The 25468-nt window shown below is 44.2% G+C and overlaps 1 protein-coding gene across 9 annotated transcripts; it reads left to right on the top strand.

The window, feature by feature from the left end:
- Positions 1-2326: 2326 nt before the first annotated feature.
- Positions 2327-25387, top strand: LOC129853832 (dual specificity protein phosphatase CDC14A-like). 9 transcript variants are annotated; one of them, XR_008759187.1, is made up of 16 exons: positions 2327-2604; positions 4993-5083; positions 15084-15159; positions 16489-16581; positions 16748-16824; positions 17024-17090; positions 17222-17284; positions 17371-17458; positions 17800-18030; positions 18138-18276; positions 18531-18693; positions 18840-18937; positions 22409-22453; positions 22733-22855; positions 23171-23792; positions 24084-24117. XR_008759187.1 is itself a non-coding variant. In XM_055920261.1 (16 exons), the coding sequence occupies exons 1-16, from the start codon at positions 2499-2501 to the stop codon at positions 24102-24104; spliced, it is 1629 nt and encodes a 542-aa protein (XP_055776236.1). In that variant the 5' UTR covers positions 2327-2498; the 3' UTR covers positions 24105-25387. The 9 variants fall into 9 exon arrangements, 6 of the variants coding, with proteins under 6 accessions (XP_055776236.1, XP_055776233.1, XP_055776237.1 ...); XM_055920261.1 differs by having other exon boundaries at positions 23171-23318; positions 24084-25387; XM_055920262.1 differs by having other exon boundaries at positions 2328-2604; positions 23727-23792; positions 24084-25387.
- The last annotated feature ends 81 nt before the right edge of the window (positions 25388-25468 follow it).

Raw genomic sequence — 25468 nt, 5'->3', positions numbered from 1 at the left:
AATTGGTCTGGGTTTGGCCATAATTGTAAATAAGAATCTGGGTTTAGACGTGTAGTGTTTGTAACACAAGATGGAGGAGAGCCTGTCTCTCTTCAGATTGCATATATTTTGGGAGATAGCAAAATATGACCTTTTCATTCAAGACAGGATATTGTTCCAGGTGATAATAAAACCTGTTTTGTTGAGTTACTTTTTCCTCAACTTGTTTATCTAACTTCATAGCAAGTCAAGCTAGCTTGCACTGAAGCTAGCTAAAAGCTAGGCTAGGTTGAAAATACCATTGTAACTAGCGACCTCCAACTAAAAATTATCATGAAATACCATGGGGTGACCTGGGGCGCTCTGAGGTACCCGAACGCATGAAAAAAAAAACGTTATAATAAAGCATTGCATTATTTGTTCGACTGTAACTTCTGGGGTAGCTAGCTTTAGCTTGTTACCTAGCTAGCACCAATACAACCAGCCTGAAAACAATGACCAGTAGAAACTGCAGTCATTTTCATTATTCTTAGCAATGATTTAGGAATCATTGTGAGTAAGTATTAGCTAGGTAGCCACTTGTTGTTCGCCTATTGAAATTGAACTTCAGTTCATGAAAATAAATAGCTAGCCAGCTACTTAACCCTGTTGCCCAAAGCTAACGTTATAAGCAGCCAGCTAGCTTTATCAGGCTAGTGAGGCTCGACCGGACCGGGTTATGTGTTGTGAAGCTAGCCACAATAAGGATTAGGCACAATAGTGGAATTTGCTGTTTGCCTTCAAAATAAAAGGACCTCTTTGAAAGTTATGCAGAGGTTACAATTGGTGGAATCATGCCATATTTAGACTAGATAATGTTAAACAAGGTTGTGACATATGAAATAAGAATGTTAGTGTAATCAATGTGTAATAACTACGTAAAAACAATTATGAATGTGTTAAATTATTATGTGACGTGCAGTCATATTCAGGTCATGATTGGTCAACAAGCTAATTTGACACGTCAAATAGTGGTATTTGACACGTCAAATTGTGTTATTTGACATGTATCTTTTTTGACACGCAAAGACCCAAATGGAGTTCCATAATTGCATGCATTGTCATCTTTTGCACACTGGCATAGAGCCGTAGAGCAGAGGTGCTTGCAGAAGTTGCACACATGGGGGGAAATGTTTGTAGTCTAGGGTCCGGCAAATTGTGGCCTTTTATAAACTGTAGCCCTGGCTATGGAAACACAATTATCCTAATATATCATACGGGTGTATACGCTAGTCTAGTATAACACTGGTGTTACAGTGTTATATCACATTAAGCGTCTCCAATTCAAAATTAAATCTAGAATCGGCTTCCTATTTCGCAACAGAGCATCCTTCACTCATACTGCCAAACATACCTTCGTAAAACTGATTATCCTACCGATCCTTGACTTTGGCGATGTCATTTACAAAATAACCTCCAACACTCTACTCAAATTGGATGCAATCTATCACAGTGCCATCTGTTTTGTCACCAAAGCCCCATATACTACCCACCACTGCGACCTGTATGCTCTCGTTTGCTGGCCCTCACTTCATATTCGTCGCCAAACCCACTGGCTCCAGGTCATCTATAAGTCTTTGCTAGGTAAAGCCCCACCTTATCTCAGCTCACTGGTCACCATAGCAGCACCCACCCGTAGCACGCGCTCCAGCAGGTATATTTCACTGGTCACCCCCAAAGCCAATTCCTCCTTTGGTCGCTTTTCCTTCCAGTTCTCTACTGCCAATGACTGGACCGAATTGCAAAATCACTGAAGCTGGAGACTCATATCTCCCTCACTAACATTAAGCACCAGCTGGCAGAGCAGCTCACAGATCACTGCACCTGTATATAGCCCATCTGTAAATAGCCCATCCAACTAACTCATTATATATTTTTTTCTCCTTTGCATCCCAATATCTCTACTTGCACATTCATCTTCTGCACATCTATCACTCCAGTCTCTATCACTCCAGTGTTGAATTGCTCAATTGTATTTATTTCGCCACTATGGCCTATTTATTGCCTTACCTCCCTTATCTTACCCCATTTGCACAAACTGTATATATACTTTTTTTTCTATTGTGTTCTTGACTGTATGTTTTGTTTATTCCATGTGTAACTCTGTGTTGTTGTTTGTCTCACTGCTTTACTTTATCTTGGCCAGGTCGCAGTTGTAAATGAGAACTTGTTCTCAACCGGCCTACCTGGTTAAATAAATAAAATAAAATAAACAGTCGAAATGCAGCATAATAATAATAACAGTAACTACAGAGGGGCAGGCAACGTCTTACGTAACAGAAAGGGATTCATAAACTTGCCCCGTTCACAAACGTCACCAAAGGAAGAACTGAGCATGAGCGAACAACTGCGCTTCGGATGACACCCTAGCTGGAGAGCAAGGATCAACATAATAAAGCACCGAAAACTAAAACAACCGCAGGGCAGACGATCTCACTGTGCCATTTGGAGATGCTTGCAGTGCATGCATAAAAGCAAGAATGAAGCGCAAAAGCGAAAAGAGGCGACCTGAGTCGATGAAAAAGCGCCGTGCAGCTCAGAAAGAGGAGGCGGAGCTAAAGTCAGATATTCACATTAGTGTATCAGGTAAGAAACTGCGGATGAACCCTTCGTAGCTTGCATTGAGCGAGTTTGCAGCATAGACCGTAGGCTACGCTGGCCTTGCAGTGTCTGAATGCAGATGTTATGATTTAGCTGATTATGAGACTTCCCTGCAGCTTTTTATCTAAAATGGCGACAACATCGGTTCCTATTCATAAGCTACAGTATTGACTATGCTACATATGCGTTGTCAGCTACCCCAGTTTATGCATTTTCATACTAGGGCGGCGCACGTCAGTTAAGAACAAATTCTTATTTACAATAACGGCCAAACCCGGAGGACGCTGGGCCAATTGTGCGCCGCCCTATGGGACAATCACGGCCGGTTGTGATACTGCCTGGATTCGAACCAGGATAGGCATGATAGGCTAGCCTACAGCCTTGTATAACCAACCAAACATTGTCGTCTGTAGTGACACCTTTAAAACTGAAATCCAGTGCCTTAGACCGCTGCGCCACTCGGGAGCCACTGTGCACTACAGTGTATTTATATCATTACCATGTGCGTCAGAGGATGCAGAATTCCTGTTTACCCCAAAAATGAGGATAGGGTACAATACATGCATTTTGCCTGATTCAAAAGGCTGATAATGTGGCTGTTTTTATAAACCACACCACACTTAAGGAAATTGTCTCACTTGTTATTTTAAATTGAGAATGGGCGCGCTTTTTGCACACAAACAATGAGTCTACTGTAGGCTATTTGTCAGGCTACCTCATAATGCATATTAGGCCTGCATGATAGGCTAGCCTACAGCCTTGTATAACCAACCAAACATGTGTCGTTTTGTAATAACTTGGTAAGAAAATGTTTGCAATCAATTCAAACCTTATCGCTTATTCTAACTATCCCTCACTTGAGGACTAGTGGAAGTGTTCCGTCTAAGTAGAAGATGCATTTCTATTGGCCACGCGAATCTATTCTCCTAGCAACGGCTTGGGCATCGTTCCAATTAGAATCTCGAATGTCTTCCTAAGCAGAACTTTAAAAAATGAGGGAATTCGATTAATATAGCCCGGGCACCCGATACGCGTGTTTTAACAGGGTGAAAGTTGATTGCATTCGTTTTGGAACGGGGCAACCACCCGGGCGTGAACCAGGTGCCCCGTTCAAAGTCCACGGCAAAGTCAGCTCAAAACAAAAGGGACGTAATTAAGCACGATAAGTAACGAATAGGATTCTGTGTTTTCACATGCAAAAGTGATTGCTTTTGATAAAAACGTATTATCTGCATTAGTTCTAGTTCGACAATTCAAAGATATAAGCTATTTGATGGAAAATAAATGTATGTTTCTGGACGGTTCGCCATGTTGCATTGTTGACAACATGACCGAGTGGCTCAGATTACTGTGAGATTTGAGAAGGGCGCTCCTGCCTCACTGCATTTGCCGTTTACGTCACGGGCCATGGTATGGTGCCCCGTGGTTCAACATAATAGAATCGGCCCAGTCCTGCGTTCATAGAAGTAGAATGATTGGCATGCCAACCCTGCAACAGTGTAGCGTTCACCGTTTCCTTGAACCAATAACGTTGCGCGAGAGCATTACATTGTTCCAGTGGGTGGTGCTTATGATTCTATTTCAAACTATTTTTGAGCAGAGTACGTAGCCTGTCTATGCGGCGTGTTATTTTTCGTCGCTAAGCAAGTTGAGGCTTTATTTGTCATATCAGTATATTATTTTAAACGGAGACAGACACATTTATAGACCTTGCCCAGCAAAGCATTATGCTACGTTAGAAAAATATTTGCTGCACTTTCTATTGGTTTTTGAGTGGTAGAAAATACCATATTTTGCTGTTCGCTTCTGTGGGGCGTTTTAGTTTAATGGGATAAAGAAAATAGATTTTCTTTAATGCGTGTGTAGGCCATTGTGCTGGAATGTTTTTCAGACGTTTTCGTTATTATTTAGGCGCGTTTATAGTAAGACTGCAGTGAAAACAAGCCGTTCAGCTTGACTTGTAACTAATTGTTGGCTAAAGTCGCTATCAGAATGACCGAGGACAATGTCACGAAAAGTATTGAAATCATTAAAGGTAAGTGCTGTTCTGAAAGCGAACCATACCTTGCCTATTGTAAATTGTCGCACTATTGATATCCGTCGGTCGAAACATTTCCGGGGGCAAGGAAATTCAAATTCAAACTGGCATGTGCTATTTGTTTTGCCCGCAAAGTGTGGCACAATTAACAAGCATTCGTTTGTAGCTAACGGTACATTGTATGTTTGTTTGACTGTCCATAATCACATCAAATCCACGATGAAACTCAAACAGAATATAATGCAAAATAGTTATCTTGATCACTGAACGCCCCCCCCCCCCCGACCACGACTGTGTGCCAAAAAAAGCTTTTAAAACCCCCTTCTATTTTTCAGATCAACTGTATTTCGCAGTACTGCAGCAGAAGATAAAAAGCACAGCTGACAGACATTGCTTCTGCATAGATGATGAGCTGTCATATGAAAAGTAAGTGCTTTGTCTTACAGGACGTTCATAGGCATATGAGTGATTCCTCACAAAACCAGGTGTGTAGTCATTTCTCCAAAAATTTGCAAAACATATTGTTTTGCAACAAAAACTAGCGTTTCTATTGGAAAGGTTCAGCAAACAGGCCGGACCTACCCAAATCTGTCTAATAGAAACAATAGTTTTGGTTGCAGAACTGAACGTTTTGCAACTGTTTGGAGTAATGATTATACCCCAGGACAAAAAAAAGCAGGCTGAGTTTTCCAAAAAGATTCGTAGCACTAAGGATCATCTTGCGTCCATTTAGTTTCAATGGAATGAATATGATCTACGATGCTTTTGGGAAACCCTGGTTGGATTTGAGATTACTCATGTATTGGAGCCATGCAAAGTGGTCATCATAGCTGGCACGGCCACAAAGTCATGAAATCAGGTTTTAAATCTTAACCACACTGCTAAGCCTAATCTTAAATTAAGACCAAAAAGCATATTTGTGGTTTCATGAATTTTTACAATATAGACAGTTTTGACTTTGCAGCTTAACATATATTTAACGTTTGTATATAAAAGCATAATTGAGAAATAATAAATAAATGTTGGTATATTTGACATTTTTGCCTTACCCAGGCCTCCTGTGTATGACTCCATAATGTTTCATTTGTAGGTGCTACAAAGCAATTATGTAATATGAAGCTTTACTGCTTGCTCTTTTTTTTTTTTTTTTACATTCGTTTATGAATATTGAAACATGCATATGTCTGTGTGTACACACACACTACCAGTCAAAATAAACACCTGTGTGTCACGAGAGAGAGAGGAGCTGAGGATATGTTTATTGTGGAGGTGTCTGCGAGCGTATATGACTGTTCCGGTCTTAAACCATACAAATGATATACTTTTACATTTGAGAAAATAAATGTTAACGTACAGTATATGCCAAGTCTACAGAATGAAATGTGAAAGTGGATGGCATTTAATCTAATGTGCTATCTGATATACAGTACCAGTCAAGTTTGGACACACCTACTCATTCAAGGGTTTTTCTTTATTTTTACTATTTTCTAAATTGTAGAATAATAGTGAAGACATCAAAACTATGAAATAACACATGGAATCATGTAGTAACCAAAAAAGTGTTAAATCAAAATACATTTGAGATTCTTCAAAGTAGCCACCCTTTGCCTTGATGACAGCTTTACACACTCTGCATCTTCATTTTAAGAATGATGGAGGCCACTATGTTCTTGGGGACCTTTTAGTGCTACAGAATTGTTTTGGTACCCTTCCCCAGATCTGTGCCTCGACACAATCCTGTCTCGGAGCTTTGACCTCATGGCTTGGTTTTTGCTCTGACATGCACTTGTGAACTGTGGGACCTTATATAGTGTGGCAGACCAGTGGGTTGGGTCAAAACGTTTAGACAGATCAGACACGGACAGAGTAGGATTAGCTCAGATTAAAAGGGTGTTTATTAAAATAAGTTCAAAAGAAAATAATCGGGATACCGTCTTCTGGGTCATGCTGTATCCTGTGGAGATCAAAAACTGAGCTCCCTACTGTTACCTCTGGTACTGTCCTCGACTATACAGGAGTCCTTTCCCCCCCAGTCTCTCCTCTGTGTGCTGCCCTTCTGGCAGCTTTATGGGACTTGTACAGCTGGTGAGCAATCAGCCCTTGATTACTCACCAATCCCCAATCAGCTCTGGCCGGAGAGACCTGGCACGTCCAGCAGATGGAGCCATCGCCTCGTGATGTATACTCGGTCTGTCACCAGGCCTCGACGAGTCTCATCCTGGTGGCTTACCTGCTGTACGTCCCCCGCTTAGCTCTGGTCGGGGAGGGTACTGTCATCAGTGCGACGTATGTCTCCCTTCTCGATAAGGCATCCGCGTTTCCATGCTTCGCCCCTGACCTGTGCACAACAGAAAAAGAGAAGCATTGAAGGGACAAGAACCACCTGGTGACCCGATCATTTGTGTTCATTCCCCTGGCCATCCAGACCAGGGGAGCATGGCCCGTGACCAAGGTGAAGTGGGTACCTAACAGGTAATAATTGAGTGTCCCACTTCACCGCTAGACACTCTTTCTCAACAATAGAGTATTTTTTTCTCTCGGTATCAGCTTTTGGCTGATGTACATGGGGTGCTCCTCCCCATCGTGTATCTGGGACAGAACGGCCCCTAGCCCCGTATTACATGCATCCGTCTGGACCAACATCGGCACCTGGAAATCGGGCGTTACGAGAATCAGATGTGAGCACAGCGCTTCCTTCAAGCGGCTGAACGCCGCTTCTGTCTCATCTGTCCATTTCACTGTTTTTGGGAGGCGGGCCCTGGTTAGGTTGGTGAGGGGGTAAGCTATAGCCGCAAAGTTGGGGATAAACCGGCTATAGTATCCTGCCAGTCCCAGGAAGGACTTGACCTGTGTCTTGGTGCGTGGAACGGGCCAGTCACGTACCGTGTGACCCTTCCTCTCCTGGGGCTTGACGTTCCCCCATCCGATCAAATACCCCAGCTAATCCACCTCCTCGAACCCTAGTTTGCATTTCTTGGGGTTCGCGGTCAACCCGGCTTGTCTGAGCACGTCCAGCACCGCCTGGAGGTGCGTCAGGTGCTCTTCCCAACCTTGGCTGTGGATGATGATATCATCCAAATAGGCCGCTGCGTACTGCTGGTGGGGTCGAAGTACTTTGTTCATCAGTTGCTGGAATCTGGGTGGGGCTCTGTGGAGACCGAACGGGAGCACCCAGTACTGATACAATCCGTCTGGTGTCAAACGTTGTCTTCTCCCAGGAGGAGGCTGCCAACGGTACCTGCCAATATCCTTTGGTCAGGTCAAAAGTGCTGATGTACCGGCCTTTCCCAATCGGTCGATGAGCTCGTCCACTCTCTGCATGAGGTAGGCGTTGAACAAGCTTGTCGTTCACACCCCGGAAATCATTACAGAAGTGCAGGCTACCGTCGGGTTTGGGCACCAACACGATGGGGCTGCACCATGCACTGTGAGACTCTTAAAAACTTCTTGTCAATAGGGGGGTGCTGTTTTCACTTTGGAAAAAATCGTGCCCAAATTAAACAGCCTCGTACTCTGTTCTAGATCATACAATATGCATATTATTATTACTATTGGATAGAAAACACTCTGAAGTTTCTAAAACTGTTTGAATTATATCTGTGAGTAAAACAGAACTCATTTGGCAGCAAACTTCCATATAGGAAGTGAAAAATCTGAAAACGAGGCTCTGTTTCAGGGCCTGCCTATTCAACTGGCTTTTATTTATCGATATGTATGCACTTCATACGCCTTCCACTAGATGTCAACAGGCAGTGGAAGGTTGAATGGGGTGTCTAGCTTGATCTGAGGCCGAATAAGAGCTTTTGGAGTGACAGGTCCGGTATTTTCTTTGTCTTCGACGGCGCGCGGGGGAGCTCGACATTGTCTTCTGAAAAGTGTTCGGTATACACGGCGAATATCTCCGGCTCTGATTTTATTTGATACATATGAGAAAAACATCATAAAGTAGGTTTTTTCCAACCGAGTTTTATCAGTTTATTCAACGTTTAATGGGACTTTTGGAATTTTCCGTTCTTTGCGCCAAGAGAGGATGGGAATGTTCGCGCCACAATGCTAGCCAAGGTTGCTAATTCGACAGAAGGAATGGACATTCTAAAACCAAACAATGATTTATTCTGGAAATAGGACTCCTTGTACAACATTCTGATGGAAGCTCAGCAAAAGTAAGACAACATTTATGATATTTCGTATTTCTGTGTAATATGTTGATGCCTATTCTCCGCCGTGTTGGTGAGCGCTGTCTCACAATAACCCAAGCTGTATGTTGTGGTAAAGTTATTTTAAAAAATCTAACACAGTGGTTGCATTAAGAACCAGTGTATCTTTCATTTGCCATACAACAAGTATTTTTATGTAAAGTTTATGATGAGTTCTTTGGTCAGATTAGGTGAGTGTCCAAAATATCTCCGGACTTTCTGGGGAAATGTTGCTACGTATTCACAATGTATAACCACGATTTGCAGCTCTAAATATGCACATTTTCGAACAAAACATAAATGTAGTGTATAACATGATGTTATAAGACTGTCATCTTATGAAGTTATCCAAAGGTTAGTGATTAATTTTATATCTATTGCTGGTTTTTGCGAAAGCTACCTTTGCGGTGAATAAATGCCTTTGTGTGTTTGGCTATTGTGGTAAGCTAATATTGTTCTATATTGTGTTTTTCGCTGTAAAACACTTTAAAAAATCGGAAATATTGGCTGGATTCACAAGATGCTTATCTTTCATTTGCTGTACACCATGTATTTTTCATAAATGTTTTATGATGAGTATTTATATATTTCACGTTGCTCTCTGTAATTATTCTGGCTGCTTCGGTGCTATTTTTGATGGTGGCTGCAATGTAAAACTATGATTTATACCTCAAATATGCACATTTTCGAACAAAACAAATGTATTGTATAACATGTTATAAGACTGTCATCTGATGAAGTTGTTCAAGGTTAGTGATTAATTTATCTCTTTTGTCGGTTTTGTGATAGCTACCTATGCGGTGGAAACATGGTGAAAATATGCGGTTGTGTGTCTGGCTATTGTGGTTAGCTAATAGAAATACATATTGTGTTTTCGCTGTAAAACATTTTAAAAATCGGAAATGATGGCTGGATTCACAAGATGTTTATCATTCATTTGCTGTATTGGACTTGTGATTTCATGAAAATTATATTATATGATATCCCTGTCCCACTAGGCTAGGCTATGCTAGTCAGCTTTTTTGATGAGGAGGATCCTGGAGCCGTGAGGGTGATGAAGTAGAGGTTAACCCCCCCCCCCCCCCCCCCCATCCATAGCATAGCCTCCACTTCCTGTTTCACGGCCTTCCTTCGGGCCTCCGGAATCCGATATGGCCTCTTTTGTACCGTTTTCCCAGGTACGGATGTGGTGTTCAATGAGGGTCATGCGGCCCGGCTTCTCGGAGAACACCACCGTGTACTGATCGACGAGCTCCCTGAGCTCTTGCTTCTGGGCTTGGTCGAGGTCCTCATTGCTCGGGACCACAACTGGTACCGTTGGCGTCCTGGGTCCTGACCATAACACAACCAAGGCTGTCCTCTCGTGCCATTTCTTCAACAGGTTCACGTGGTAAATCTGTTGGGGTTTCCATCTCCCCCGGCTGCCGTAAGCGGTAATTGACAGGTCCCAGCTTCTCGATCACCTCGTATGGCACGTGCCATGTCGCCAGGAACTTACTTTCGGCCGTGGGGATTAAGACCAGCACACTGTCTCCCACCTGGAATTCTTGGGGCTGTGCTCCCCGATTGTAAGCTTGGTCGTGTTGGGCCTTCTCCATATGTTCCCTCACGACTGGCCATATGGCTGTCATCCGCTCCCTCATCATCTCCACGTGCTCTACCACGCTGCGTATTGGGGTCGGTTGGGCTTCCCACACCTCCTTAGCGAGGTCAAGTAGGCCTCGTGGCCTCCTCTCGTAGAGGAGTTCGAAAGGGGAAAACCCAGTGGAGGACTGGGGTACTTCTCGGATTGAGAACATTAGGTGGGGTAGTAGCTGGTCACAGTTCTTTCCGTCCTGCTCGATGACCTTCCACAGCATTTGTTTGAGCGTTTTATTGAACCCCTCGACGAGGTCCGGATCTGCAGGAGAGCACAAATATTTCATTAGATGGGACAAACTCAGTACCTTGGTCTGTCAGGATCTAGTTCGGGATGCCCACCCGGCTAAAGCGGTGGAACAGCTCCCGGGCGATTCCCTTGGATACCGCCGCCCGTAAGGGGAATGGCCTCGGGATACCGGGTGGCATAGTCCACTATTACCAGGATGTACCGGTGTCCTCTAGCTGTTTTTACCAGGGGTCCCACTATATCCATGGCGATGCGTTCAAAGGGCACCCCGATGATCGGGGGGGGGACCAGTGTGTTTCGGAAGTGTGCCTTTGGGGCAGTCATTTGACACTCCGGGCAGCTTCGACAGTAATCTTCCACGGCCCTCATCCCGGGCCAGTGGAACCGGGCGGCAATCCGTTCCCGGGTCTTCTCCATTCCCAGGTGTGCACCCAACAGGTGGATGTGGGCCAGCTGAAGAACGGTTCCCACGTACTGTTGGGGCAGCAACAATACCCCTCGAAGTTCCCACTGTTGGCGCGACATCTGATACAGAAGGTTATTCTTGATTTGGAAATGGGGGTATCGCCAGTCACTCACCCCCGGAAGTAGCTGTCCATCCACCGCTATCACTTGGGCTGCGGCGGCTTTCAAGCTAGGATCCTCCCACTGGGCCGTCCGGAATTGTCCCCTCAGTTGGACCCCAGGGGGTGTCTCGACTGGCCCCTCGAAATTGAGGAGGGGGAGGCTGGGCTCTTCCTCCTGCGGTTCCCCAAGGGGGTTGAGTTCCGGCACCCCCCCCGACTCCGGACCCGTAGATACAGATTAATCAACCGTTTGCTTCCGGGCCGCACAGGCGATAGGTCGTCCTCGCTCTCATCTTCGGCCGGCTCGTACCTTCTTCCTTAGCTCGTGCCCCCACAGGGCAGCGGACAATCTCATCCCACTAGGAGAGGTACCGGCAACTCGGGTACTGCACCCACCATCATATGGCAGTTCCCTTGTGGCGTCACGGTGTTAGCCCATATGGGTGGATACCGCTTTGTGTCCCCGTGAACACAGGAAATGGACATCTCCCTACCACGTTAGGTATCCTGGTTCAGCAGGCTCATGGTTACAAGGGTAACCATACTTCCGGAGTCTAATAGAGCTTCCGTGTTGTGTCTGTCAACCTTCACCGGGACCATAGGTGCAGTTGATTCGTGGTGTGCCCAACAGGAGGTGATGTAGTTCACTGCGTGACCCACCTCGCCTCCGGGCTTGCTGATGGCATCGACTCCTCTCGAGCCGGGCAATTCCAGGCAATGTGCCCCCGGGCGCCACACTCAAAACACCTCCTTTGGTCTCCATCTACCTGGGGTCGTTGGTTGCGGGTCGGCCCTACCCCAGCCACCTCTCCACGGGTTTGCGGTCCTTCGGCCCTGCCGACTGTCGGTTCGGGGTACACCGCAGTGGGGCTGTCCTTCCGACTCCTCGAACGGGTCGCCGACCCGGCTCCCACTCAGCAGGGCCTGAGTGTTCTGATGCGTCTCCACTGCTTCCAGGAGGCCCTCCAAGGTCTGGGGCGTGCGTAGACTCGCTGCCCTCTTCATGTCGTGGGGTTGTGCCCGTAGGAGCGATCCAGGACCATTTTGTCTAGGATAGAGACGGTGGATACGTCGGTTAGGAGCCATCCCCTGGTGACGCGCAGTAGGTCGCTCATCTGGGCTCTAGGGGATGCGTCGGCTACGAACCTCCAGTCGTGGAATAGTTGAGCCCGATGGGCCAGGCTGTACCCGTGGCGGCGGAGTATCTCCCGTTTTGAGTCCGTCGTAGTTAGCCGCCTGTTCATTGTTCAGGTCCCAATATGCCTTTTGGGCATTCCCAGAGAGGAACGGGGCCAGCAGACTGGCCCACTTCTGCCTTGGCCATCCTTCCCGTAGTGCTGCCCGTTCAAACGTACAGAGGTAGGTTTCGATGTCGTCATTCTGTTAGCTTGATTAAAAACTTATTTGGATGTGATTCAGGAGACGCTCCTCCTTGTAGCTTCCTGATTTCCTCAATGAGGTGGACGTTTTGTAGCTGCTGTTCCTCCTGCGTTCGTTCCTGAGCCGCATGTTGGGTCCAGGTGAACTGAGCTATCAATTCGTCCATGCTCATGCTGCGTAAACATCAACCCTGATCTGACCACGTTATCAGAATGCCCGCATTCTCCACCACTTGTGGCAGACCAGGGGGTTGGGTCAAAATGTTTACACAGATCAGACAGACAGAGTACGATTAGCTCAGTTTCAAAAGTGTTTATTAAAATAATAGTCCGAAAGAAAAGAATGGGTCTCCCCAAAGAGACCCTCTCCGGGATACCGTCTTCTGGGTCTTGCTGTACCCTGTGGGGATCAAAAACTGAACTCCCTCCTGTTACCTCTGGTACCGTCCCCAACTATACAGGAGTCCTCTCCCCTGTGTGCTGCCCTTCTGGCAAGTTTATGGGACTTGTACAGCTGGTGAGCAATCAGCCCTTGATTACTCACCAATCCCCAATCAGTTCTAATTAGTTCTGGCCGCAGAGCCCATCGAGACCTGGTATGTCCAGCAGATGGAGCCATCGCCTCGTGATGTATACTCCGTCTGTCACCAGGCCTCGACGAGTCTCCCCTTGGTGGCTTACCTGCTGCACGCCACAATAGATAGGTGTGTGCTGTCGTGGCTTTGCTATGCCGGATTAAGTGATATGACATGCTAATCTATAAAATCATTTCTCTGTAATTAATATTACCTGATTGAACTAATCATGTAAATGTAATTAACTAGAAAGTCGGGGCTCCACAAAATAATGTTTATAGAGCTGTTATCTTCCAAATAAACTTTTAAAGACCTGGTAATCATAAAAGAAAACGTCCCTAGCGGACGGAACAGATATGATGGCTGGTTACACATAGAAAGGGGGTTGGGTTTTGAATGAAAGCGCGGGAAGACTGGGGAACAAAGGAATTTGGTCTCTGATTGGACCTTGTAAAGCTATGGCATTGTAAATAACCGCCCATTTGGAAAAGGAAAATGCAAGGAATATTTACTCTGAGCTGTGCTTCAATAGGTTGGTCGTAGATGGAAGGTCGTGTTGCCCAACAGAGATCTTTCTGTCCTCTGAAGAATGTATGGTAGAACGGATGCGTTGTAGTAACGTCTTGTTTGGTAGAAGAGATACTTTGTCCGTCCCTTCCTACCCCACGTTTACAGCTGCTGCTGCTCACTCAACGGCTAGGAGGTATCACTTCTTTAGTGAATAAGAGTTCAAAGTTCATACCAAGTCGCCATACTTTAAGCTCACGCTGAAGTTGTTTTAGTTCTGTAGATCAGCCCTTTTAACATATGGACCGTCGTCCTCGGGTACACAAATGTTCAATTTACGTAAAGGGCTTATATAGTGGTGGAGAGAAGGGCGTGTTTCATAGTTTACAAACAATGTCTGTTCGCATGGGCGGGGCCACTGAGTTGAGCCTAGTTCACTTATGAAAACCAATTCTCTCATTTAGAAGCTAAAATTACATTTAATCTTTTCACAAATAGTTTCATATTTAAACATTTAAATTGCACAACAATTCCATGTGAATCTGATAACTTGAATGTGTAGACTTTCCAAGATACAGTTTGTCATCCTATCATCAGTAATAATGTCTCAGATGACAACTGACCTGATATCATATTCTTTAAGTACCAACGCATATTTTCAACTGGTTGGATTACCGAAATATGGTTCTGGTCCCCACCCTTTTGATGTTTTCAGACTCTCTATGTTAACAAAGGGCTTTCCAAAAGTAACTCTGTAGAGAGAGAGAGAGGAAAGGGGGGGGGGGGGTCATAAACCTGACCAACAGGTCAATGTCATGACAGTGCCCTTCCAAATCATGTCCAATCAATTGCATTTACCACAGGTGGACTTTGTTGTAGAAACATCTCAAGGATGATCAATGGAAACAGGATGCACTTGAGCTCAATTTCGAGTCTCTTAGCAAAAGGTCTGAATACGTATTATGTAAATAAGGTATTTCTGTTTTTTATTTGTAATGTGCAAACATTTCTAAAATCCTGTTCACTTTGTCATTATGGGGTATTGTGTGTAGATTGAGGGACCCAAAAATATTTTTTACATTTTAGAGTAAGGCTGTAACGTAACAAAATGCGGAAAAAGTCAAGGCGTCTGAATACTTTCTGAATGCACTGTAAGGTTTGAACATTAACGAAGAGCAGATGTGCATGTCCAAGTATGAATGTTCATCAGCAAAGAGGATAGTTCACACACAGTGTAACATACATTGCAGGTCACTCTAAAGAAATGTCGCTTTAACAGTCAACCTGCCTGTGCCTTGTGTTCTCTCTTCTCCAGCTTCTATGCAGACTTTGGCCCGCTCAACCTGGCCATGTTTTATCACTTCTGTTGCAAGCTCACTAAAAAGCTCAAGGTAAAGGAACTCTGTAACCTTACACACACACACACGGACAGAGGACTTGGTCAATTGATAGTCAACTTCTGTTTGGTTAGGCTGAGAACAGTTATGTCACACTAGTCAGAAATGGGTAATGTTTGTAGATTATTGAAGAGAATGATGGCAGGGTATTAGAACTCATGATTTTTAGAGCATTGTAGTCTGGTAAACCCAGACTCTTTCGGCAACTTTGATAAAGGGAAGAAAACATTTGGGGTGGGTACTCTTCAGGCACACAACTCTCCCAACAAATCTCGAGGCAGACATGCCAGAACGTCGGGATTTGAAACCAAAGTTTGCAGGCAAAACCTTTTGCAGTGGATTTAGTGAAGGTAGTTGATTCAAACTAGCCACTTGCGAAATGCACTCATCAAAAATAACCTCTGTGATCTCCGTCTTGCTAGCTACTATTTAGTATTTTATTCAAGCGAATAAGGTAGTGACGCAGTTCCTCTATGCCAAACTGAAGTTTTATTGTTAAACTGGAATATTGTAAAATTTTGGGAGGAACTCGGGATGTCTAGAGAGACTAAGAGCATTGAGTTCAGAGATCTCCTAATCCAGTCCTGGACACTCAATGATAGTCTGACTTATAGCAGGCCTAGGCCTATTGGTGTAAGACAAGCTCATATGGAAAAGTTGTGACAAAAGAAAAACCTTTCAATTTATTACTGTTCTGTATGTTGTCCACTTGCTATGTTGTTAGTCTGTCGTAGTCAGGGATCAGGATTGTTTTGTGTAGGGATGTGCAGTATGGGCAGCGTCAGGTAGTAGGTAAAAGCATTGGGCCAGTAACCGAAAGGTTGCTGGTTCAAATCCCCGAGCTGAATAGGTGAAAAATCTCTGTGCCCTTGAGCAAGGCACTTAAAGATGCACTATGCAGAAATCACTCCGCCATTTCCTAGTCACTAAAATTCTAATAGTTCGCCTCATTTCAGTTTGTGACAAAACAATCAAGTATAGTGTAGAGAATCATTGTACAGTCTAAACCGCTGTGAAATATATTTTCCATAGCGAAAAATATTATACTTCCAGCTTTTTGAAGCTGGTGTACAAAACCGAAAGTAAAAGACGCAAAAAAGAAATGTAAGAACGGAAAACATAAAATAGCGCGCATACAGATCTACCGCTTCGCAGACATGTTTTCAATGAGAATGACAGATCTATAACACACATTTCTATGTGAATTTGGTCGGGTCGCCCAGCAAGTTACATATTGCAACTGTAAGTCACTCTAGATCAGAGCGTCTGCAAAATGACTTAAATGTAATTGGCTAATTGTTATTTTGTTGTCATCTGGAGCAGTCATGCACACTAGCGAAGAAGAAGATAGTCTTCTACACCTGTGGAGATCAAAAGAAACAAGCCAACGCTGCTTATCTTATTGGTTCATATGCAGTAAGTATTTCTCACCCAGCAGAGAAGTCATACTGATTGATAGCCCTGAACCAATGATTGATTGTATGTTACCGGGTAATAAAAGTGCTTGTGAATCTTCATTTTAATGTTGCTGCTGTTCCCCATTAGTAGGTCCTCCGTAATGCTGGCCTGTGTTTGTTTGAAGGTGATGCATCTTCAGAAGACGCCAGAGGAAGCCTACAGTCTACTGGTGTCCAGGAACTCTACCTACTTACCCTTCAGGTAAACACACACACACAAATGCATGCATACATATACAAACACAGAACTTCTAGAGAGAGAAACTCCTCAAGAGCACACATTAGAAAGTAGCGCCAATCACAATTGATCTTTATTTAGTCCTTATAAATGTGGTATGAATGATTTATGCAGATGGATTTGAATAGTTTCTAAATGTAATTGTTTTGTCTATTTTGAACAGAGATGCCTCTTTTGGAACCTGCATGTACAATCTGAACATTCTAGACTGCCTGTGCGCCGTATACAAGGTACAACGCTTCAGTCAGTCCGATGTTATCTAACAAGTTAATCTACAGCTGCACATTTTATGAAATGTAAAACATTTTGCATGGTGTTCCGTGCTCCAAATGAAATGTACTCCCATAAAATGTATCTCCAGGCTTTGCAGTTTGGCTGGCTTGATTTCTCCCAGTTTGATGTGGAGGAATACGAACATTACGAGGTAAGTTTATCGCTATCGTACTTCAGAATGCAACTTGGGTAAACACAAAGGATTTGTAATTGTCTGTCTGTGTTTCTATGTTGCAGAGAGCAGAAAATGGAGATTTCAACTGGATAATTCCTGGAAAATTCCTAGCGTTCAGCGGTCCTCATCCAAAAAGCAAAATGGAGAACGGTAGGTCGAAACCCTCCAGATTAGCTTTCTTCAATCTGAGCTGTAAGGACATGTTTGCATTTTTTATGTTTTAATACCAATGTGGAACACGCTGCCACATTGATCTTTTCCCCACTAAGAATGACTGGCAAATTAACTCCCTTACACTGTGTAGGCTATACTTGCAAAGTGGACATCGAAAACATGACGCATTTCAGTCACAGAACGTTATGAAATGAATGATCATTTTGTAGGGGGGAAGCGTACACTTCCCCCCCCTCCTACATGCCGTTTACAAATATATGTGACTTCAGGTGTGCAGAAGTAAAACAATTTCTACAAAAACATTTTGTTCTCTCCAGGTTACCCTCTTCATGCCCCCGAGGCCTACTTTCCTTACTTCACGAAACACAATATCACAACCATCGTCCGTCTCAACAAGAAGATGTATGACGCAAAGCGTTTCACTGACATGGGCTTCGAGCACCACGACCTCTTCTTCGTGGACGGGAGCACGCCAAACGACTCCATTGTCAGGAAGTTCCTCAACATCTGTGAGAACGCAGACGGAGCTATCGCTGTTCACTGCAAAGGTACATTACTTCATTACATTCACGCCTCAGTCCCAAATGAATGGGAAAGATTGGCAGCGTAATTCTGATCAAACACTACATATCCCACTGATCCTAATGTTTTTCAGCTGGTCTGGGTCGAACAGGCACCTTGATAGGCTGCTACATGATGAAGCACTACCGCCTGACTGCGGCTGAGGCCATCGCCTGGATGCGTATCTGCCGGCCCGGATCAGTCATCGGACCACAACAAAACTTTGTGGAAGAGTATGTGTCTGATTTTCTCTAGATTCAATCCATTGTTGTGAAGGCTTTTGCTGTATAGATCAGTGGTCACCAGCTCTAGTCCCGGAGAGCCACAGGCAGACTAGCTCCAACCCAGCACTAACGCACCCAATTCAACTAAGTTTTTAAGTTCTGGGACATCTTGGATTGAGTTGAGTATCAATTGTTGAATCAGTATCAAAGATGTTTTGTAGGGAGTTGTACAACTTCAATGCTGTTATCCCGTTATGCTGCAGTAAGCAGAGCAGTCTGTGGTCCGAGGGCGACGTGTTCCGGGAGAAAATGAACGAGCAGGAAAACGGCAAGCTGGCGGTCACCAGGATCCTGTCGGGGGTTGATGACATCACCATCAACGGCAGCAACAAGAACAAGATGTCCAAGAAAGAAGAGGCGGAACTGGTAAGAGTTTTGTAATTCCTGTCAGGTTACTTTGATGTCAAGAAATTGAATAAACCTTAATGTCAAGAAAGGAAGGAGGGAACAGTGAGTTAATGGATTCCTCTGTGTGCCTCATTTTCTTACCATTTGTCATTCATCTCCCTCAGTATAATGACGATGAGGAGATGAACGGCATCACGCAGGGTGATAAACTGCGAGCCCTGAAAAGCAAGAGACAGGCCAGAGCATCCACAGGCTCCCTATCGTAAGTATCCCATCTACTTTCAACTCCCATCATGCATCACACTGACTTGTTTCAGGATACTGAAATAAGTGAACCCCCCCCAATTCCCTGCAGTTGGTTGAGTTATCAAATTGATTAATTGGGTTTATTTTGTCCTTAAAGTTCATAGAATTGTAATTAGGGGAGGGGAGTAGGAACAGGCTTTGTAGTCATGTTATCCAAGTCATCCATTGTATTGATGTTCAGAGAAAGTTGAGGTTTCATTAGGATTCTAACTTGAGATCATTTGGTATTGTAATTTCCTTTTTGGATGTCATTTCATGCTCCCCCATTCATTCTTGGGTGGCAAGGATTTGATTTTAGCCTAATGATAGTTGGCCCATTATAGGTATATGTACTATGGGTTGTAATACAGGTTTTGGGTTGAAATAACAGTCCACTTGTTGTTCTGTTGGTGCCATGCATTTGGTCTTGTAGTCATCATGGTTTATTTTTCATTGTCTGCCTCAAAACTATATAGTAGCTGCAACTCATGATTCTAACACTGATTGACTATTGTTGATGTTGACAAAATTGTCTATGTAGAATGACTGAAAGTAGTGTCTTACAAGCCCATATGGGCTGGGCACACTGCGCTATTTTAACGAGCGCCAGATTTACTATTTTAATTGGCGCCATGTTCCACTGAGAATCCAAATGCGAATGTTGTGGAACATTTGGTGCCAACATGGAGGACAGTTTGTAGACCTCTGTGAACACCTATGGCTGTGGGTTTTGTTATCCCGTGGCAGGCAGGCGGTAGTATACTGCTGGAGCCTCTTAGGCACCGTGTGGCCAGAATGCTGTCTGGATTGTCTGCCTTTCAAAATGTAGCAGAGAGAGCAAGACAGAGAGGGGGGAAAAAACTGAGAGAAAAACTGAGAGAGGAAGTGAGGTTTTGTATCATGGAGGTAAGTGCATGTCACTTCTTGTCTGACTAGCTTCCTCTTCCTGTTTAAATGGTCGCCATGCCAATGGATGTATGGCTTTTGAGTGACTGCGGTACGATAAGGTATCCTGTGGGTGGATAATGTGATGAATGATTTTGGTCACCTGCTCGGGCACGTGCTGCTTTGATATGCACAGGCTAGCAAGGGTGAGAACTGGGAATCTCCAGTAGACAGGGATTCCCAAGGACTGCTCATACTATTGATTGAGACAGCTGCTCAACAGAATGTGGTTTCTCCATCGTCACGGATACAGCGATATGCTCTGAGATTGGCCGTTCATGGAAGCCCAAACCTTGCCCTCCTATAATTTAACTCCAGCATAGTCTAGCTACCATTTAGTTTTTCTCTGTGAAAGGGACTGAAATGGATAATGCAACATTGACTGTGGGCACGTGTGATCTATTTTTACCTCCTATGCATGACAACAACAAAAAAGCATGATTTAACCTTTTGAACATGCATGGCCTCTGTATTGTACCTAATATGTTGTAAGTGTTGGGCCAGGTTGAATGTAAAATGGCTGTTCTTTTTCCATTGTGTTAGTGACTGGGTCAGTGCCTGCCCACTGTCCGAGCCTTGCTTCTTCCTGCCTAAAACTCTTCTCTACTGAACCAAACCCACATTTATCTTGCAAGAATCCCTCATTGAGTCTTGTCGTAGTAAGGGTCCAATCACCATAGGCCACTTTCATCAGCCTATTGTATTCATGTCTTGAGAATGATTATTGCTAATTATTTTCAAGTATTTTCAAGTTTCTTTCCGCCAGTATCTTCCACGGGCACAGTTAGACTCCGATTATGTTCTAGATTCCAGAGTGTATCCTGCACATGATTGTCAAATGCCCTGGGTGTTCACTGTGAGAACACTCGTCGAGACGACATTTGGGCTTCTGGAATAAGAGGTGTATAAGCCCAGTTATTTTTAGGTGATGTATTTACACAGTCAAACCCACATTGTGTGAAGCTTTTCTTCAGTTGTCTAGGCCTGTGGAGGTGCCTTTGTTCTTGCAGCGTGTCCTTGATTGCCTTCTCCATTGAAGTCAGTCTTTTAGAGTAAACCCGACGCAAGCTTTGGTGTTTCCTTACTGACTCTCAATGTTGAACCATACTTAGGATTATAACTGCTCAAACACCGGAGATGGTAGACTCTGAAATGCGCCACTAGACCACCATTTGGGAAACAGTTTTAGCATGCTGCGGAAAACAAGTTGTGTAAAATCAATGCAAGAACTTGGGAGGTGGTGAGACTTGAATTGGTGAACTTAGCAGGTACCTTTTCTGCTATGGTGAAAAGACTACTTTACTTTTTATTTTATTTTGTAGCCTGGGTGCTAAACTGTTTCAGCTGCCTTGTCAATCAAGATAACAACCAGTTGGCTGAAGTGGAAAGGGTCTTGCGCCCAGGCTACAGGCTAGTGGATATGTACAGTAGGACTCAGGACGGGGCGTTGCTGTTGGCTATGCCTGACCCAGTTCCAGTGGAAAAAAGAACGAGTGAGATTCTCTCCTCTGGATGTCTCTCTGTCTATCCTTCTTTCTGTCATGTTTTTGTTTCTGTTCTGTTTGGATGTTTTCCCCCTCCTTTAGATGGTTGATAGCCATGCTGCTCTCGTCCCTGTGTAGCCTTGCCCTGTGGTGGATTGTGTATGGCTTCCCTTCTTCCATCCTGCATTTCTGTATAGACGGGTTAGGATTTCACTGAGCTCTCCTGTCCGCCCGTCCCCCAAACTCTTCCCCCTTCCGGAGTCTAACTGAGAATGCTGTAAGTGTGCCCCCTCACCTTAATAACCCCCTCAAGAGTTTGTGCCGGGCCCCTCCCCCCCCTGTCCACCATCGCGTCCACCATCCTCACCTTTCTTTACACTTCTAAATATCCTTCAGAGTTCTGGTACAAGTTTTGTCACACCCTGGCTGCAAACGAGGAGAGTAGGGATCACATTTCTGTGATGTGTTACTTAGCCTTTGTCAGTCTTGGAAAGTTTTGGAAATGCCTTTTTTTGCTTTTTAACTTCAAGCACTGCCAGTAATAACCGCTTCCTGCTTATATATTTCACTCCTTGAATCTCTGTTTTGGAATAATTTTACCTGTAGCTGCATATCAGCAAAGCCAATGCAAATCACTCCCACCCCAACTGAATAGTGCGCTTAAAGCAGTCAGTGAAAACAGATATTGATCCAATTCCTAATTTAAGTGCTACAACCAGCTTATATTTGACCTCTGGCAAGCCTCCAGCACCTGAATAACCAACAATGTGCTTATATTGCCTCACATTCAACTTTGCATCAAACTCTGAGCCAAAGTTCCTCTGAGCCATGAGTAAATTAATGCTCAACATCTTAGAATGTTCTGGATTATTCTGCGGCTGCTGCCTGTTTGCTCTCTCTCTCTCTCTCTCTCTCTGTCTCTGCATCTCCAAGCTGTGTGGTCTCAATCTCCTCCTGTCTGTCTTTCTCCCTCCCTTGCTGTTGATATTGAAATATGGTGTGTGTTTGTGTGTTTACAGACAAGAAGAAAAAAACATCCACAGCAGGTCATCGCAGTCTTTAAGGTACTTAAACGCTTCCTGATTGAGAACTCAACTAGACCGATTGTCCGGCTGTACAGTATGGGGCCGTTTGTTCACTTGCTGTCGGCGTGGTGTGTTAAAGGGACCCCCCCACCGTTGGCAACTGAAGGCCATCATGTTCGCCCGTTTCTACGTGTAGCATCGGTTTGCAAATTACGGCCGGCACTCTGTTCAGAGGGGCTAAGTACTCTCGGCCGGCAGGCGCTTGACAATCCTACCAGTCTGTCCGTTCTCTAAGTATGTGATCTCTCTCTGCTCCAGGATTCTCCTTCAGTCCAGTGGGCAGAGCTGTAAAGCTGTGGTGAACCCCTCCCATCTCCCTGATGCCTCTGAGAAAAGGAAGAGAACCAGAACCTCACTGCCTGCCAATAGTGTGGGGGGCAGGTTAGTGTCAAGGTCTCCAATAAGCCGTGCTATTGAATTCCAACTAGTACTTTCATCGACAGCAGTGCAATATTAATGTGAAAGTCTGTATACGGTGTGGGTAACTCAAGTTAGGATTTATCAGATGTAATGCTAATCTAGTTTATACTATTTCTCATATCTGTTAGCCGAATATTCTGTCAAATGTTTGAAGGTTATATTTACTCAGTCATACAGAAAAGAGTTGACACAAGTGTGTGAAGTAAACTGGACAGAATGAGCTGTAGCCATACATGGTTTATGATGAATCGATGAACCCCTTCCCTCCTCCGTCAGCTCCCTGTGCCACTCCAGACTAGCCAGGTCTCTAGACAGCATGCATGTAGTGGCCAGTGACAGAGAGCCAGTGTGCCGTGAGCCCAGTGGCTGCCGTAGAGACACAGTCAACCTGCCCAACATAAACATGCTGCAGGCCCCTCGGAAGGCAAGCCCCTCAACCTTTTCTCTGGGCTCAACCTCACTCTCTCCTACTCTGCGGGTCCCCCACACACCAAGAGTCTGCTTAACTTTACATTTCATATGAGCAAACGCCTTCTATATCTGTTTGTACTCTAGGCTTCCGACACTCCGGCTCAAGCAATTGAACAGTCTCTCCAGCTTTTTACACTCCCTACGTCTTTTTGCATGTCCTACTGGAATGGATGATGCAGGAGTATGACTGGCTATCACTTCTCTGGACTTTTACTGCTCACACTGTGTCTCCTTGCTTTCAGACCCCGACAACCTTTTGTTGGCTGTTGGCGATTCTGCTGAGAAGTCATTGGGGAATCAATCATATAACCCTTTCATTTTTCTTTCACCCTTTTTTACTTTTTAATTTCACTCCTAACAGACGCACTGTGTCCAGAAGACGGAGAACTCAATGCTCTTTACAATCAATGCGCTTAACGAGACTATGGTATCCATTTCCCTTTTCTATCCCTTTTTGTATGGCTCATTGCTCTGCTATGCTGTTGTGTGTCTCTAGACAACCTGCACTCTTAATTGCCCACATCTCTAAGTCCTTTATAAGATTAGAATAGACAGACTGCATGCATAGTAAAGTCTTGAATATTGTGTTTTTGTAACCCCTCTTTAGGGTCTTTAATGAATAGAAGACATTGTAGTATCGTTGAGAATTTGCGGTGTATTATCTGAATGTCCCATTTCTCTCTGCCTGGGTGTAATTGTGTGCTTTTTCTCCCTTCAGTCACTCCATACCAAAAGCTAGAGCTCCTCTACTGCGCTGAGCCTGGGGTCCCGGAATTCTAAAAGAGTTCTACAGGAGTCCAGTCTACCCCACAGCTCCTGAAAATTTAGATTTTGTTTTAATTTCTTAAAAGGGACTGGGTGTATTTTTCTTGAACCAGTCCAGTCGATTTTTGATAAAGGGATGATGTTCGATGAGGAAATAACACATCTGATTGTGAATGGGAAGAACGAGTTATCAGATATGATTGAAGATGTAAACCATGTTTGGTTGGTTTGGAATTAATTTGCCAACTCTCTTTATCAAAAGGCACATCTTTTATTATATATTTCACTGTTTATTATGGAACAAAATTTAAAAAAGGTTGTGTGCATCTTAAAATGAAACCCTGTTCTCTATACACTAGTCCTGGCCATAAGTAGTGGAAATAGTGTTCCATTTCACACATTCGTTGCCTGCTTGTTTACATACTAGTAGAGGGTTGCCATAGCAATCCAGACTGATCCTGAACCATCAGACTGTCAATCTGCTTGTTGGTGAAGGTCCTCCAGAGGTAGTCACCATCCACTTTTCTTAACCTTTTGTATGATCTAGGTCAGGTCATGTCCAGCTGTTTGGAAGTTGAGGTGTTTTGTAGATGAAATCATTTGTGAAAAGCTCATGTCGGCCCTCTTGAACATGCACCATGTCTACTCTAGGGGAGCATCTTTCAGAATGTTATAGACAGATATGTCATGCACAGAAGTAATACAATGCCACCCTCTTTTCAATAATCGATGGTTTGTCCAGAGTTGTAAATCCTCATTTCGCTTGTTGTATTTCACTTGGCTCTATTCAATCCGTATTGCGGATGTTCAACGCTCCCGCTCGATTGAAATTGAATGGCAACGTTCCCGCGTTAGCGGAGACTGCGTTCACGGTAAACTCTGCATATGTCCGTTCAATCAGAAATTATCTTTACATTTCTAGCTCTTCAGCGACGCAGACTGAATAGCACCCTTAATATGCTCCCGCTTTCTTTCATTCTCCAGTGACGCTTCCAGTCGGTTGTCTTTTTTGTTGTTGAGCTGCTGTACTTAAACTGTAAATAAGTCAACATTTTGATATACTGAAAAATGTATTTGTACTTTGTAAATATTTTTGTACTTGTTATGATCAACCATGCTATCAATTGTAATCAGTCTTACATACAAAATGGTCCTAAAGGGGCCTCATCTCATTCGTGATTATCGTGCATTATATATCTGCTTGGAGCACATGGAGTATACCAGCTTTCTAAAATAAAATGCCACCAATTATACTGACCATTGTCTTTGATCATTTTTGGTGACATCCTGCTCATGTGCTACCACAGCAACCAAATACATTTTCAGTTCATGGACACC

This window comes from Salvelinus fontinalis, chromosome 4 (genome assembly GCF_029448725.1).
Source record: "Salvelinus fontinalis isolate EN_2023a chromosome 4, ASM2944872v1, whole genome shotgun sequence".
NCBI classification, from domain to species: domain Eukaryota; kingdom Metazoa; phylum Chordata; class Actinopteri; order Salmoniformes; family Salmonidae; genus Salvelinus; species Salvelinus fontinalis.
Note: the sequence above shows the minus strand (reverse complement) of the source record. Positions and strands in the feature narration are given on the sequence as shown.

Excerpts from the sequence above, each read along its gene's own strand:
- LOC129853832 (XM_055920258.1), top strand. The coding sequence starts at position 2,499 with ATGAAGCGCAAAAGCGAAAAGAGGCGACCTGAGTCGATGAAAAAGCGC. Across the intron at positions 15,160-16,488 it reads AGCTCACTAAAAAGCTCAAG|TCATGCACACTAGCGAAGAA; the intron begins GTAAAGGAACTC and ends CATCTGGAGCAG. Across the intron at positions 18,694-18,839 it reads AGAAAGAAGAGGCGGAACTG|TATAATGACGATGAGGAGAT; the intron begins GTAAGAGTTTTG and ends CATCTCCCTCAG.